The 16,682-nt window shown below is 37.4% G+C and overlaps 1 protein-coding gene across 2 annotated transcripts in view; it reads left to right on the top strand.

The window, feature by feature from the left end:
• The window catches only part of FZD3 (frizzled class receptor 3), a 123,871-nt gene that overhangs the window by 47,993 nt on the left and 59,196 nt on the right, over positions 1-16,682 (top strand). For both annotated transcript variants that reach the window (XM_049865684.1, XM_049865685.1), the window contains exon 3: positions 9,802-9,998. In XM_049865684.1, coding sequence (XP_049721641.1) covers positions 9,802-9,998 — 197 coding nt within the window. The remainder of the gene's footprint in view (positions 1-9,801; positions 9,999-16,682) is intronic.

The raw sequence follows: 16,682 nt of genomic DNA, 5'->3' as shown, positions 1-16,682 counted from the left end.
TTAAGACCCCAGGCACTGTGCAAGGAACTAGGAGGTAGAACAGAAGCACTAAGTGTATTATTAGGCCAATTAACTATAATATCAAATGAAACCACGACCCTAAACATCCAAGCCAAGGAACTAAATCCCATGAGGTTTTTGGTTGTACATAAGCAGCCTCAACAGCTGTTTTTTTGTCATTGTTGTAAATATATCTATCACACAACTTTTGCCAGCTTAACTTTTTACAGGTGTACAACTTATTGAGAACAGTTAAAATAATCGGCTAATATATCTTTTTTGAGGGTCACACAATTCAACCCATAAAGTCTACCCTCTCGCGTCCAAAAATTCATGTCATTTTTATGTGCAGAGTACGTTTACCCCACCAGAATATCCCCCAAAATCTTAACCCATTCCAGCATTACCTCTAAATCCAAGATTTTATCTACATGTAATGGACTCAGGAAAACCCAAATCGCATTTTCTAGATAAATATGGGTATGGTCCATACTGGGGCAAAATTCCTCTGTCTGAGAACCTGTAACACCTAGAAAATAAATTATCTGCTTCTAAAATACAATGGTGAGACAGGCATAGTATAAACATTCCCATTCAAGAAGGGAGAAATTGGAAGGAAAAAGGGGTCAGGGTCACAGGTCCCAAGGAAGTTCACAACCCAGCAAGGCAAACTCCATTAGTTCTCAAGGCCTGAGAATAATTATCTGTGGCTCAATCTGCCCTCTGGGCCCTAAGAGGTCCTTATTGGTCCAGGCCTCTGGGCCTGTGGAGGCCGTATTAATCTATGAGCCACCCTGGGCTGAAACCTGCCCTCTGGACCAAAATGGGAAATGGTCTGCTCTCTGGAACCAAGGAAGTGGCCACCTGGAGGCCTTAGAGCCATTATTCCTTTATCTTGAATGATAACATATGTTTGCAGCCAAGTAGCTCTATGGACCTGTTTCTCCCTGTAGAATTCCAGAAGTCTGATAGTCTTACTTCATTCTGTCCCATCCCTGTTCCCTTCAGTCCAAACTGGCAGCGTTTCTACTGAGATGGCTGATTGGATCCATAAATGACATGCCTAATCTCTCTAGGAAACTCGTTTTTCTTTTTTTATCGTACTTGAGATGAAGGTGTACAGAACAAACTAGTTTCTCATTAAACAGTTAGTACACATATTGTTTTGACATTGGTTAACAACCCCACAACATGTCAACACTATCCCTTCCCTATTACCAGGTTTTCTCTCCCCTCCTGCCTTCTAGTCCTTGCCACAGGACTGGTGTGTCCCTTGAGTCTTGTTTTCTTTTATGGGCCTGTCTACTCTTTGACAGAAGGGTGAACCTCAAGAGTGACTTCATTATTGAGTTGAAAGGGTGTCCAGAGGCCATATTCTCAGGGTTTCTTCAGACTCCGTGAGGCCATCATGTCTAGGAAGATCTTGTTCAGCGATACCTTTGGTGTTCTCTCCAGAGCATGCTTTCTCAATTTTTACAATACCAATAGGCTGAGAATTTTCCAGATCTTAAATCTTGGTTCCTTTTTGCTTAATACTTGAAGCACTTACTGATGAAGATCAAACCCTTCAGTATGGAACTACACCTCAACATAAAGAAAACAAAAACCCCCACAACTGGACCAACAAACAATATCATGATAAATAGAGAAAAGATTGAAGTTGTCAAGGATTTCATTTCCACAATCAACACCCATGGAAGCAGCAGTCAGGAAATCAAAAGACACATTGCATTGGGTTAATCTGCTGCAAAAGATCTCTTTAAAGTGTTAAAAACAAAGATGTCACCTTGAAGACTGAGGTGCGCCTGATTCAGTCACCTTATATGCATGGGAAAGCTGGACAATGAATAAGGAAGACTGAAGAAGAATTGACGCCTTTGAATTATGGTATTGGCGAAGAATATTAATATGCCATGGACTGCCAAGAGAACAAAGGAACATGTTTTGGAAGAAGTACAGCAAGAATGCATCTTAGAAGCAAGTATAGTGAGATTATGTCTCACATACTTCGGACATGCTATTAGGAGGGATCAGTCACTGGAGAAGGACATGCTTGGTAAAGTAGAAAGTCAGCGAAAAAGAGGGAGACCAATTGACACAGTGCCTACAACAGTGGGCTCAACCATAACAACAGTTGTGGGGATGGTGCAGGACCTGGGCAGTGTTTTGTTCTGTTGTACATCAGGTCACTGTGAGTCAGAACCAACTTGACAACACCTAACAACAACAACAGCAATGAAGTTGAGCCCTTTTTCAATTTTATTGGCAATTTGGATATCCTCTTTTGTGAAGCACTGATTCAAGTTCTTTGCTCTTTTTTTTTTTTTTGTATTTGCTTGTTGCTTGTAGGAGCTCTTTATATATTCAGACTACAATACCTTTGTAGGGTAATATGTATTCCAAATATATTTTCTCGTTCTGTGGCTTGTCTTTTCCATCTTTTAATGGGTCTTTAACTACTGGTGGTGCAGTGGCTAAAGTACTTGGCTGCTAATTGAAAAGTTGGCAGTTTGAACCCACCAGCCACCCCACAGTAGAAAGATGGGGTAGCCTGCTTCTGTAGAGATTTACAGCCTTGTAGACCATTTGGTGCTGTTCTACTGTGTCCTACAGGGTCACTATGAGTCAGAATCAACTCCATGGCAGTTGGTTTGCTTTTTTTGGTTAATGAGTGTTTTGATGAACATATGTTCTTAATTTTTGTGTAGTCAAATTTATCAGCTTCTTTCCCTTATAGTTAGCAGTTTTATGTCCTATTTAAGTAATCTTTATGTGAAAATCATGGTCCTTTATTGCTTTACTTCTCATATTTATACTTGGAATTGATTTCTGTGTTTGGGATAGGAGCAAGAATCATTTATTATCCCAAATGGATAACCAGTTGGTACAGCACTGTTTATTAAAAAGTCATCCTTTCCCCTCACCCTGGTTCACTGCCACTTTTTCATAAGTCAAGTAGTGACCGTGTCTGTGCATGCCTGTTTCTGTCTGAACCCTCCATTCTGTTCCATTGATCTATGTGACTGTTCTTGTGTTGGTACTATATTGTCTTTATTACCATAGCTTTATAAGAAGTCCTGATATCTAATGGTCTATCAACTCCAGCTTTGTTCTCCAAGATTGTTTTGGCTGTTGTTGTCTGTATTTACATTTAATTTTAGAATCAGTTTGTCAGCCTTCATAAAAGCACAAAGTCTTAGGATTTGATTGGGGTTGCATTGAAACTATACATCATTTTGGGGAAGAATGGTATTTTCTATAATATTAAATCATCCAGTCCATAAACATGGTATAATCCTCTGAATATTTAGATTTTTTTCTTAATTTTCACAATAATATTTCCTGTAGTGTTCGATATAGAGGTCTTGCACGTCTTTTGTAAGAATATCTTCCTGGAGATTTGATTTTATTTTTAGATGTTCATCAGTGTTTTTATTGTTGTTCCTTTATGTTAGAATGTAATGAGTTTATTATTTTTGTAGTAAAATATAAATAATATAAAATTTACCGTTTTAACCATTTTAAAGTATACAATTCATTATCATTAAGTACATTCATAATGTTATGCAACCAGCATCACAGGGTTTTTATCAACCCGAAAGGAAGCCCTATACCCATTAGGTAGTCTCGCCCCTGCCCCCATTCCCTCTTTCCCCTGGAAACCATTAAGCTTTTTTTCGGTCTCTGTGAATTTGCCTATTATAGATATTTCCTGTAAGTAGAATCACACAATATGTGATCTTTTCTGTCTGGCTTCATTCACATAGCATAATGCTTTCAAGGTTCATCCATATATCAGTACTTCATTCCTTTTATGGGTGAATAAAATTCCATTATATGGATATACCACATTTTGTTTATCCATTCATTAGTTGATAGACTTTTGGGTTGTTTCCACCTTTTAGCTATTGCGAATAGTGCGGCTATGAACATTAGTGTATCAGTTTTGATGTTTTATCACCTTTGCTGTTGAATTCAAAATATATTGAATTTAAATTTTAATTGTGATTTTTTTTTCATTGATCATGGGGCATTTGAGATTTTGTTGCCTTATTTCCAAATATTTGGGTATTTTCTAGGTTTTCTTGTAATTCCACTTTAATTCTATTTTGGTCTTAGAACAGTCTCTGATTTCAATACTTTGAAGTTTACTCAGGCTAATTTAGCGCCTAGAATATGGCCAATTTTTAATAAAGATTGAATGTGCCTTTTAAATAGGGTTCATTCATTGATGGGTATCATGATTATATATATCATTTAGGTCAAGTTTGTAATGGGTTGTTTAGATTTTCTGTATTGTTAATGAATGTTTGTCTGACTCTTCTGTCACTTATTGAAAGAGGTCTATCAATCTCTTGTCCTGATTGTGGACTTGATATTTCTTCTTTTAGTTCTGTCAATTATTGCTTAAAACAATTTGAAGCTATGTTATTTGGTGCCATATATATTTTTATTTGCCTTTTGGTGAATTGACCCTTTTATATTTATGAAGTGACTTACTTTATCACTAGGAATACTTCTTGCCATAAAGATTATTATTTCTGAAATTAGTATACCACACCAACTTTCTTTTGGTTTGTACTTTTTTCCTTCCTTTTGTTTTCAACCTATCTGTGTCCTTATATTGAAAGTGTGCCTTTTATAAACAGCATAGAGGTTTTTTTTCCTGTTTTTATTTTTACCTACTCCAACAATCTTAGTCTTTTACTTAGAGTTTTTTTCATTTACATTTAATGTCATTAATAATCTATTATGTGATGTTTATATCTACTATCTTATTATTTGATTTCAGTTTGTCCAAAATATTTTACATTTTTTTCTTTCCTCTCATTCCACCTTTTGGATAATTCTGTTTTTCTGTTACCTTGATAGTTGTACATTCTTTTAGTGCTTACCCTTGAAATTATGACACACATTTTTGACTTACAACATTCTAATAAAAATAATTACTTGAATCACTCCCTAGTAGTGTTCCACGTACTCCCTCCTATGTTTTCCATTTTATTATTATGTATATTAAATTTGTATGTATTTTAAGACACTACTGTTATTATTTTTGTTGCTATAGAAAATATTAATCTGTATTTACTCACATATTCACCCTTTCTGTTGCTCTTAATTCTTTTTGAGTCTTTTTTTTTTTTAACCTTTTTTTCTTTTCTGTTTGAAGAGCTTGCTAATCATTCATTTTAGTACAGGTTTGCTGGTGACTTATTTTCTCAGTTTTTATGTTTCTGAAAATGTCTTTACTTTGTCTTCGTCTGTGAAGGATATTTTCACTGGGTATGGAATTGTAGGTTGCCAGCTATTTTCTCTCAGCTCTTCAAAGAAGTCATTCCATTGTTTTCTGAAGTCAGCTCTAAGTGTTACTGCTGCTCTCCTAAAGGTAGCATGTCTTTTTTCCTCTGACTGCTTTTAAAATATTTATTTGGTCACCACCAATTTGAACATGATATGCTGAAGTTTGGTTTTCTTTGTATTTATCCTTCTTGGTTGGTATTTGGAGAACTTCTTGAATGTGCAGGTTGTTGTTTTAGTCAGTGTCATGGATTGAATTGTGTCCCCCCAAAATATGTGCTGACTTGATTAGGCCATGACTCCCAGTATTGTGTGGCTGTTCTCTATTTTGTGATTGTAATTTTATGTTAAAGAGGATTAGGGTGGGATGTAATACCACTCTTACCCAGGTCACATCCCTGATCCAGTGTAAAGAGAGTTTCCCTGAGGTATGGCCTGCAACAACTTTTATCTCTCAAGAGATGAAAAGAAAGAGAAGCTAGCAGAGGAGGGACCTCGTACCACCAAGAAAGGATTTCCAGGAGCAGAGTGAGTCCTTTGGACCTGAGGTCCCTGCATGGAGAAGCTTCTAGTCTGGGGGAAGATTGATGAGAAGGCCAACAGAGAGAGAGAGAGAGCCTTACCCTGGAGCTGACAACCTGAATTTGGACTTTTTGCCTACGTTACCATGAAGACATAAATTCTCTTTGTTAAAGCCATTCACTTGTGGTATTTCTGTTATAACAGCACTAGATAACTAAGACAGTCAGTTTTTGGAAAATTCTCAGCCATCATCTTTTTATGTATTTCTTCTGCTCCGTTGTTTCTCTCCTCCCCTTTTGAAATGCCATTTATGCATATGTTAGACCTTTGCGTATATATATATATAATGCTTTTTTTTGTATTTTTCATTACTTTTTATCAGTATGCACCCATTTGAATATTTTCTATTGCCTTGTTTTCCATTTTGCAAGTCGTGTATTCTCCCATATCTAACTCATTCTTAATTTCAGTAACCATATTCTAGTTATGGAATTTCCGTTTGATTCCTCTTATAGTAGATCCCAGTTTTCTGATGAAATTTTTCATCTTTTATTTTATTGAACATATCAGTCATAGTTATATACAGTCTTGTCTGTTAATTTCAGTATCTGGATCACTAAAACATTGTATTTTTTTTTTCTCAGTTTCTGGTCATATGGTCCTGTCTCTTGGAATGCCCATTAATTTTTTATTGAGTATCAGACATCCTAAAATATTAGCGAGGTTCCAGATGATGTTATATCACTCTAGAAAAAGTTTGCCCTTTCTTTTGTTTGGCAGATAAATGGGGGAAGAGCATCCTAATTCAGTTTGAGACTGAACTGAGTTCAGGCTAGGTAACAGTTTTGGTAAGTCTTTGTCTCCCTCTGATTTGTCCCTGCCACTGTGGCACAGTGGCTAAGAGCTCAGCTGCTAATCAAAAGCTCAGTAGTTTGAATCTCCCAGCCGCTCCTTGGAAATCCTGTGGGGTAGTTCTACTCTGTTCTACAGGGTTGCTGTGAGTTGGAACCAATTCAGCAGCAATGGTTTTTTTTTTTTTTTTTTTTTAAACTAAGGTGTTGTCTCATGCAAGGCTTCCAGATGAGAGCCTTGTGTGTTCAGTCCCGCTGGCAGGACCTGAGCTCTAATCCGTATCTTCTTGGCTTGATCCAAAACCCCAAACCCACTGCTTTCGAGTTGATTCTGACTCATAGTGACCCTATAGGATAGAGTAGAACTGCCCCATAGGGTTTCCAAGGCTGTAAATCCTTACGGAAGCAGACTGCCGCATCTTGGTAGCTGAGTGCTTTAATCACTGCGGTACCAGAGCTCCTTTTGCCCTGATAAAAAAATAAGACTGCCAAAATCTCTAGTCTGCTTTTCAGAGGCTTCCTGCAAAACTGCTTAACCTTCTTCCCTGTACAGCTTCAGAATTTTCAATTATCTTGAAGGGAAAACTGACTTTGTGTCAAACTCAGCTCTTGGTACTTCCCTTCTCACCTAGATCTTTTTCCTTTAATTTCCAATTTTGTATCTACAGCTTCGCAAGACCACCAGAAAGCTCTGCTGGTTTTGTGATTCTCTAGCATGAGTCTAGGCAATGCTTGGATTCTCAGCCTTGTGCCCAGATTTAACAAATGCCCTCTTGAAAAAGTGGCTACAGCTATAAGGTCCTTCTCTGTGCTTCCCTGCTCTCTAGAATCTTAGTTCTCCTAGTTCTTTTACTTCAGTTCTCCAGTAGCTATACATACATATTTTAAAACATTTTCTTCTGTTTTTTTAAGTTGTTCTTGGTGAAAGCATTGGTTTACCACAAACTGCTTATCATACTTGTAAGTGGTAGTCACATACAGTTTATCATCACATGCAATTTATTTTTACATATAGGCCATCACGTCCATTTTACAGTTAGTTTCCTTGACCTCAGTTTTTTTAAAGTGATTTCTGATTTTCTGACCACATCTGATAGTCTTTGCATTATCTCTAGCAGGCTTCTGGAAAACATTATACATCACTGTAGAAATGAGTAGATTGATTCCTACTCAGCAGAAAGACCTGGAGGTGAGAATATCCATTACCAGTTCAAAATCAGCAATGACTCTGAAACTATTTATATAAAGAAGTGGAAAAAATATTTGATAGTTAAAAGCCCAGTTGTACATTTCTGGGGATAGTTGATCTATTCCTGTGGTTGTAATGATTATTTCAGTATGGTTTTAAGTTTGGTGCTACTGCTTTTTGTTTGTTTACTTAATATCAGCTTACAGTGCAGAGCTCTTGACATCATATGATTTCAGAGTTTAAAGAACTCTGCTTAAAAATGTGAAAAGAAAAGAAAACATGAGACAAAGATCAGAGATCCTTCCCTTCCTCTTGTCCTCAAAATAACTACAAGTTGTCGCTCAGTATCCACAGGGAATTGGTTCTAGGACCTAATACCCAAATCCATGGATGCTCAAATCCTTTATATAAAATGGGATAGTATTTGCATATAACCTATGCATATCCTCCCACATACTTTAAATCATCTCTAGATTACTCATAATACCTAATACATTGTAAAAGCTTTGTGAATAGTTGTTTCATCACAATTAAAGACTTGCCCTGGAAGGTAGACTTTCTCTCTCTTCTGTGAGTTTCTTAAGCTCTTCTGGGAGCGCTGATGCTGCCTTGACATCAGTCGCTGATTCTCCTGTGATCTTGAAGTTCTTGAGGCTGTAGTGCTTTACAAAGCTAGCCAGCCATCCCTTACTAGCCTTAGTCTCCTTCCTCTCACTCTCCTCAGTCCCTTCCCACTTAGCCTTTGACCACTTCATTTCTTTTTAGGAGACATTTTTTCACAGAAACAATGGGTGTGCATAACATAAGTGAACCAATAAGCTGCTTGGCAAACAATGCTCAAATACTGAGTGCTGGAGAGAGATTGAGAATCTGTGAAATGGCGGGAGGCCACAATAGGGTATGCCTACGCATCGTTCGCGTGAAATCAGCGTAGTGTTCGGTGCCCAGCAAATTCAAGTTTTGCATTTTGGAGCTTTTTTTTTCCCCAAATATTTTCCATCCGTGTTGTTTGAATCTGTGGATAGAGAACATGCGGGTACAGAGGGCCAACTATACTGCTGTGTATAACTTAAAAAAAAAAAAAAACCAAACCCACTGCCATCCAGTCGATGCCGACTTACAGCGACCCTATAGGACAGAGTAGAACTGCCCCGTAGAGTTTCCAAGGAGCACCTGGCGGATTCGAACTGCCGACGTCTTTGATTAGCATCCGTAGCACTTCACCAGTACAGCACCAGGGTGTCCTGTATAACCCAGGTGGCGTAGTGGTTAAGTGCTACGACTACAACCAAAAGGCCGGCAGTTGGAATCCACCAGGCTCTCCTTGGAAACTCTATGGGGCAGTTCCACCCTGTCCTATAGGGTGGCTATGAGTCAGAATTGACTCAACAGCAATGGATGTATAACTATATCTCTTTCCTTTTCCATCTTTCCGCTTTTACTCTTTGTCTTCCCTCTACTATTGATACATGTTAATTGAAGAAAATGTAGAAATTAAAATACATAAAAAGAAGAAAATTAAAATGTCTTATAATCCCACCACCAAGCAGTAATCACTCTTGAATATTTTGGTGCTTATGTTTTGCTTTTTTTTTTCCTATATAAAAATGGATCATCTTCTGTATTAGTGGTTCTCAGCCTTGCCACTTCAGTAGTATCACCTGTAGCAATTAAAATGTACATATAGATTCTGGGATTCACTCAGACTTACTGAATTAGAATCTTCCAGGGCTTCAAACTGGTTTGTTCAGGTTTGAACCCCTGAAATCTTCAGGGGTGGGGCTAAGAGAGTTTTGTTTTTAAAAAAACACAGTTCTCCTTCAGAATTTTAAAAATAACCTTGAGAAATTTTTTAAATGGAAAAACTTAGTATTGTAATATAGGTAGCTTTAACTTGTATATAGCTCTTTAACTAATTTTTTAATTTTGACTTTTTCCTAGCCATTCCACCCTATGGTGAACCTGGATTGCTCTCGGGATTTCCGGCCATTTCTTTGTGCACTCTACGCTCCTATTTGTATGGAATACGGACGTGTCACACTTCCTTGTCGTAGGCTATGTCAGCGGGCCTACAGCGAGTGTTCGAAGCTCATGGAAATGTTTGGTGTTCCTTGGCCTGAAGATATGGAATGTAGTAGGTGCGAAAATGACAGATTTTCGTGGATCATTTTTTATGTTGTAGTATGCTTAAAATTGCTTATTGCCTTCTGTTTCATCAGTTTTCCAGAAATTATTTTTGAAGTCTACATTCAGAAAAGTGCACATGTTAATCATCAGTTTCGAACAGCAGTATCATAACCTCAGAGTTGAACAATGCCTTAGAAATTTAGAGGCACTAAGTGGAAGAGGTAGAAAAAGAAAAATTTTCTATAAAGAAATTTTTTAGTAATTAAATTAAGAAATATGTAATCAAGACATTAAGCTGATTTTTCTCTTTTTAAAAGTTTTTTTTTCTCCCCTGGTTACAAAAGTAATGCAATTTATGAAAAATTGGAAAATATAGAAAAACGCAGAAGAAAATCACTTGTTAGTAATGTCATCATTGTAGGGGCTTAAATACCTTTATGATTATGTTAATGACTAAAAGTTATGTCAGTTCTGTTTTTCTGTCATGTATTATCATACCAGATCTGAAAACATTAGATGCTTTTCAAATGACTTCCACTACATAGACTGCAAGCATTTCCTAAAGGTTTGAAGAATTATTTACTGGACAGTCTCCTGGGTTTGCATGAGAAAACATTATTATTATTATTAGCAATAATATTCTATATTTTTAATATAATAATGCACTTCTTGTATTCTGAAATATTTCAAGGATAAAGAATAAGACGAATAGCTATGTACCTATCATTATCTAGCTTTGTCCAATCTTAATATTTTGCAATATTCGCTTCAGATTTTTTTAAGAAGTAAACAATACAGATACAGTTGATGGTTCCTTGGGACCTACCTTGATCTCATGCCTTTCTTTACTCCCCAGAGGTGAGGTAATCATTATTCTGAATTTGTTGTTAATTATTCCCATGTTTATTTTTATTCTATCTCTCTGTGTATGTGTCTGTTTGTGTCTATAGGCCTGGCTCATTCCCCTTAATTGCTGTATAGTGACCAATTATATAAATATTCTGATAACCATCTCCTACTGATGGTCATTTAGGTTATTTCTAGGTTTTTGCTATTACAAGCCATGCTACACTAAACATTCTTTTCTTCTTCATTTTTCAAAGTAATTTTTTTGTTGTTGTTGTTATCTGACAGTAGCCCTTGGAGGTAGGGAAAGCAGGTGTTGTTATTCTCATTTGACATGTAGAGAAACTTAAAAAATAAAACATGCATTAATTAGTTTCTTACTAATATCACTGACATTTTATTTTCTCTTATTTGTCCACTGTTTCCCAGCTGTTTTATTTGTTCTCTTATGTAGTAGTAGCCTCATCTAACCATTCATCATCCACTTCCCCAAACACCCAAACACCTGGCTATAGTCCCTCTTTTGAAAGTCTGTAAAATTCTTGATATTTACAACAACAGTTGTAAATTGCCTGGCAGGAGCTCTATTTCATGTTTTTTGCATCTAAGTGTCATTGTTTACTAGTCTTTATTTTATCAATGTATGTACAAGTGTATAAATTTCATTATAATCTTTATTCATGTGTTTTGATAGGATTAAACCTTTTTTATGCCCTCACTGTTACCCAGGATTCTGGTAAAATAGCCTTTCATAATAACCTTTCATTCTTCCACATCTCATATACTCTTGTTCCTACTGTACTTGTTCTTCAACTTCATCGACATCCCCAGGCTTTCGATTTTCTTTTCCCCCTCCCCCCCATAAGGACCCCTTCCTGATCTAATTTGCTTCTTTATCTAAGTTAAACTTTGTGGTTCATCACTTGAAATACGCTTTTGCTAGCAATTTCAACTCATTCCTTCCACTAGTGAAACTTCAACTCTAGATTGATCCAGCAATTTCTTACAAATTAATTATGCTATATATTTAGTGATTTAAACCATAGCAGCTCTATTAGCTCTTTGTCACTATTAGTCTTTGGTGAGGAAAGTTTCTGTTCATTCCCCTCAGCAGTATGCCAAATCTGTATCACTCATTTCAAACCTATTTGTCACTCTCAACCTCAACCTGTCCCTCTTTCCTAAAAGGCATTTAGACCATTATGTATGAACTACTGTGACCTGCTACGTTTCAGACCAACATTTCTCAATTTTCTTTCTTGGATCCTCTTCCTTTTCCTGCCCCTTGACTATCGGTGCTTCCCACAGTTCTGTTCCTGTTCTCTGCTGATTCTACATGCTTTCCTGAATAACCTCATCTTAACTGATTTTAACGATTATTCATACGCCAATAACTCTCAAACCTGTAGCCCTTACCTCTCCCTTTTAAGCTCCAAATCTGCATATCTAGTAGCCATTGGAAATCTTAACCTGAAATTGTCTCAACACATCTAAAATTTATCTCATTTCTTTTGCTCATTTTTTTAATCCTTGGAAGTTATCCTCTGCTCCTCATTGATCGGCCTCAGCCTGCACATCCAATACATCCAATCAATTATAAATCCTATTGCCTTTATCTAATTAATTTCAAATCTTCTTCATTCACTGCCTTGGCTGGCTTTTAGTTCCAGCCCAACTGATAGCCTTGCCTCCATTTTTGTCCATTTCAAGTCTGTCTTCCACACTGCTCCTAGTTCTCTGTCTGATTACTTGGGTTAGGGTTATATGAACATATTCATTCAGCATTCATTAATTTAACAAATGTTAATTAAATGTCTTCTGCGTGTGCCAGTCATTGTCCTGAATGCTGAAGATGAGCAGTGAACCAAAATCCCTGTTCTTATGAAGCTAAAATTCTAGTGATAGGCGATAACAAATCATGTCAGTTGGTGATGAATGCTAGGAAAGTGTAGGGTTAAGCGATAGCGGTACAGTATTGGGGGAATGAACTCTACTTTCTGTAGGGTCATCAGGGAAGGCCTTTCCAACAACAAGGCATTAGATCCCACTACCACCAAAACCCACTGCCGTTGAGTCGATTCCGACTCATAGCGACCCTATAGGACAGAGTAGAACTGCCCCATGGGGTTTCCAAGGAGCGTCTGGCGGATTTGAACTGCCGACCTGTTGGTTAGCAGCCATAGCACTTAACCACTACAGTGCCAGGGTTTCCAAGGCATTAGATAGATACCTGAATTAAGTGAGAGGACGAACTCTACAGATATCTGGGCAAGAACAGCCCAGGAAGAGGAAATAGAGCAGTACAAAGGCTTTGAAGTGGAAGCATGCTTGGTATAGTCAAGAACGAGACCAATGACGCTGGGGCCAAGTGAATGAGAGAATGGGAGGAGATAAGATCAGAAAGGTAATGGGGGAGTATATAGATCACATAGGGTTTTGTAGGTCTGGTAGGGAATTTGGATTTGACTCTGAGTAACATGGGAAGCCAGTAGAGAGTTTTGAGCAGAAGAGAGGCCTGATCATGAGAAGAGGATAACTCTGGCTTCTGTGTGGAAACAGAGATAAATTGGAGGGCCATTGCAGAAGTCTAGGGAAGAGGTACAGGTGATTCAGACTAGGCAGCAGCCATGGAGGAAGTGAGAAGTGTAAGATTCTGGATATATTACAAAGTACAATGATAGGAATTGCTGATAGGCTGTTTGTGAAGTATACATGAGAGAGAAGAGGTGTCAAGGATGACCCCAAGATTTTTGACCTGAGCCACTGGAAGAATGGAATTACCAGCTATGGAAGTGAGAAAATCCAAGGAGTGGAAATCAAGAATTGGGTTTTGAAAGAGCTAAAGATTGAGATGCCTGTTAGATATCTAGGTGTATATGTTGAGTTGGCAGTTAGATATACAAATATATTCATAAAAGATAATAGTATTACTTTACATGGTTTTATATCAGTGTTTTAAATATGTATACATACACACATACGTATAAAGAAAATACACACGTAAATACATATAAAAAAACCCACGGCCATCGAGTCAAATTAAACTCACAGTGACCCTATAGGACATAGGTTTCCAAGGTTGTAAATCTTTATTGAAGCAGACTGCCACATCTTTCTCCTGTGGAGCGGCGGGTGGGTTACAAACCGCCGACCTTTAGGTTAGCAGCCTAGCATTTAACCACTGTGTCACCAGGGCTCCTATAGATATATGCACGCATACATCTGTATGCATGTTTCTGCAACATGCTTACCTCTCCAGCCTCATTCCTGTTACAAGTCTTGCACACTTTACATTCCAGCAGTACTAAACACACTCTGTTCAAACCTCTATGCCTTTGCTTGCTTGAATGCCTTGTTTACTGGTAAAAGATGATTCACAATCTTGTATTGAGGTACTTACTCTGTGAAGTCTTTATTAACTCCTTCCCCTGCAATAATTAATCCTTCTCTTTATCATTTTTATACCTTAAGTAGGTTGTGATTGCCTCATTCAGCACAATGCTGTATTTTGTGTTGTGTTTACAAGATTGTCGCTCCTCCTAGATTTAAGAATAGAGATTCTGGGGGGGCCAAGATGGCGGACTAGGTGGACGCTACCGCGGATCCCTCTTGCAACAAAGACTCGGAAAAACAAGGGAATCGATCACATACATAACAATCTACGAACTCTGAACAACAAGCACAGACTTAGAGACGGAAAACGAACAAATACGGGCAGACAGCGACTGTTTTCAGAACTAGGAGCCAGCGCACCAGCTGACTACTTGGAAAATCTAGTTTCCCAGTGATGGCTCGGAGACAGCAGTCCATATCAAACCACATAAAGAAACAGACCATGACAGCTTCTCCAACCCCCCAAACAAAAGAATCAAAATGTTTCCCAAATGAAGATACAATCCTGGAATTATCAGATACAGAATATAAAAAACTAATTTACAGAATGCTTAAAGATATCACAAATGAAATTAGGATAAATGCAGAAAAAGCCAAGGAACACACTGATAAAACTGTTGAAGAACTCAAAAAGATTATTCAAGAACATAGTGGAAAAATTAACAAGTCGCAAGAATCCATAGAGAGACAGCATGTAGAAATCCAAAAGATTAACAATAAAATTACAGAATTTGACAACGCAATAGAAAGTCAGAGGAGCAGACTCGAGCAATTAGAATGTAGACTGGGACTTCTGGAGGACCAGGGAAACAACACCAACATAGCTGAAAAAAAATCAGATAAAAGAATTAAAAAAAATGAAGAAACCCTAAGAATCATGTGGGACTCTATCAAGAAGGATAACTTGCGAGTGATTGGAGTCCCAGAACAGGGAGGGGGGACAGAAAACACAGAGAAAATAGTTGAAGAACTCCTGACACAAAACTTCCCTGACATCATGAAAGACAAAAGGATATCTATCCAAGATGCTCATAGAACCCCATTTAAGATTGATCCAAAAAGAAAAACACCAAGACATATCATCATCAAACTTGCCAAAACCAAAGACAAACAGAAAATTTTAAAAGCAGCCAGGGAGAAAAGAAAGGTTTCCTTCAAGGGAGAATCAATAAGAATAAGTTCAGACTACTCAGCAGAAACCATGCAGGCAAGAAGGGAATGGGACGACATATACAGAGCACTCAAGGAGAAAAACTGCCAACCAAGGATCATATATCCAGCAAAACTCTCTCTGAAATATGAAGGAGAAATTAAGATATTTACAGATAAACACAAGTTTAGAGAATTTGCAAAAACTAAACCAAGACTGCAAGAAATGCTAAAGGAGATTGTTTGGCCGGATGACCAATAATATCAGGTACCAGCACAATACAAGGTCACAAAACAGAACGTCCTGATATCAACGCAACTCAAACATGGAAAGCACAAAAACAAACAAATTAAGACTAATTCTAAAAAATAAATAAATAAACAAAATAATACACACAACAGGAAATCATGGAAATCAATAGATAAATGATCAAAATAATCAAAAAGAGGGACTAAATATAGGAGGCATTGAACTGCCAGATGGAGAGTGATACAAGGCGAAATAGAAGGATACAAGTTAGGGTTTTACTTAGAAAAATAGGGGTAAATAAAAAGGTAACCACAAAAAGGAATATCAATTCCATAACTCAAGAAAAAAGCCAAGAAAAACGTAACGACTCAATAAACACAAAGTTAAACATTATGAAAATGAGGATCTCACAAGCTACTAAGAAAAACGTCTCAGCACAAAAAAGCATGTGGAAAAATGAAATGGCCAACAACACACATGAAAAGGCATCAAAATGACAGCACTAAAAACTTACTTATCTATAATTACGCTGAATGTAAATGGACTAAATGCACCAGTAAAGAGACAGAGAGTCACGGACTGGATAAAGAAACACGATCCATCTATATGCTGCCTACAAGAGACACACCTTAGACTTAGAGACACAAACAAACTAAAACTCAAAGGATGGAAAAAAATATATCAAGCAAACAATAAGCAAAAAAGAAGAGGAGTAGCAATATTAATTTCTGACAAAATAGACTTTAGACTTAAATCCGCCACAAAGGATACAGAAGGACACTATATAATGATAAAAGGGACAATTGATCAGGAAGACATAACCATATTAAATATTTACGCACCTAATGACAGGGCTGCAAGATACATAAATCAAATTTTAACAGAATTGAAAAGTGAGATAGACACCTCCACATATATAGGAGGAGACTTCAACACACCACTTTCGGAGAAGGACAGGACATCCAGTAAGAAGCTCAATAGAGACACGGAAGACCTACTTACAACAATCAACCAACTTGACCTCATTGACTTATACAGAACTCTCCACCCAACTGCT

This window comes from Elephas maximus, chromosome 22, assembly GCF_024166365.1.
Source record: "Elephas maximus indicus isolate mEleMax1 chromosome 22, mEleMax1 primary haplotype, whole genome shotgun sequence".
In the NCBI taxonomy this organism is placed as follows: domain Eukaryota; kingdom Metazoa; phylum Chordata; class Mammalia; order Proboscidea; family Elephantidae; genus Elephas; species Elephas maximus.
Note: the sequence above shows the minus strand (reverse complement) of the source record. Positions and strands in the feature narration are given on the sequence as shown.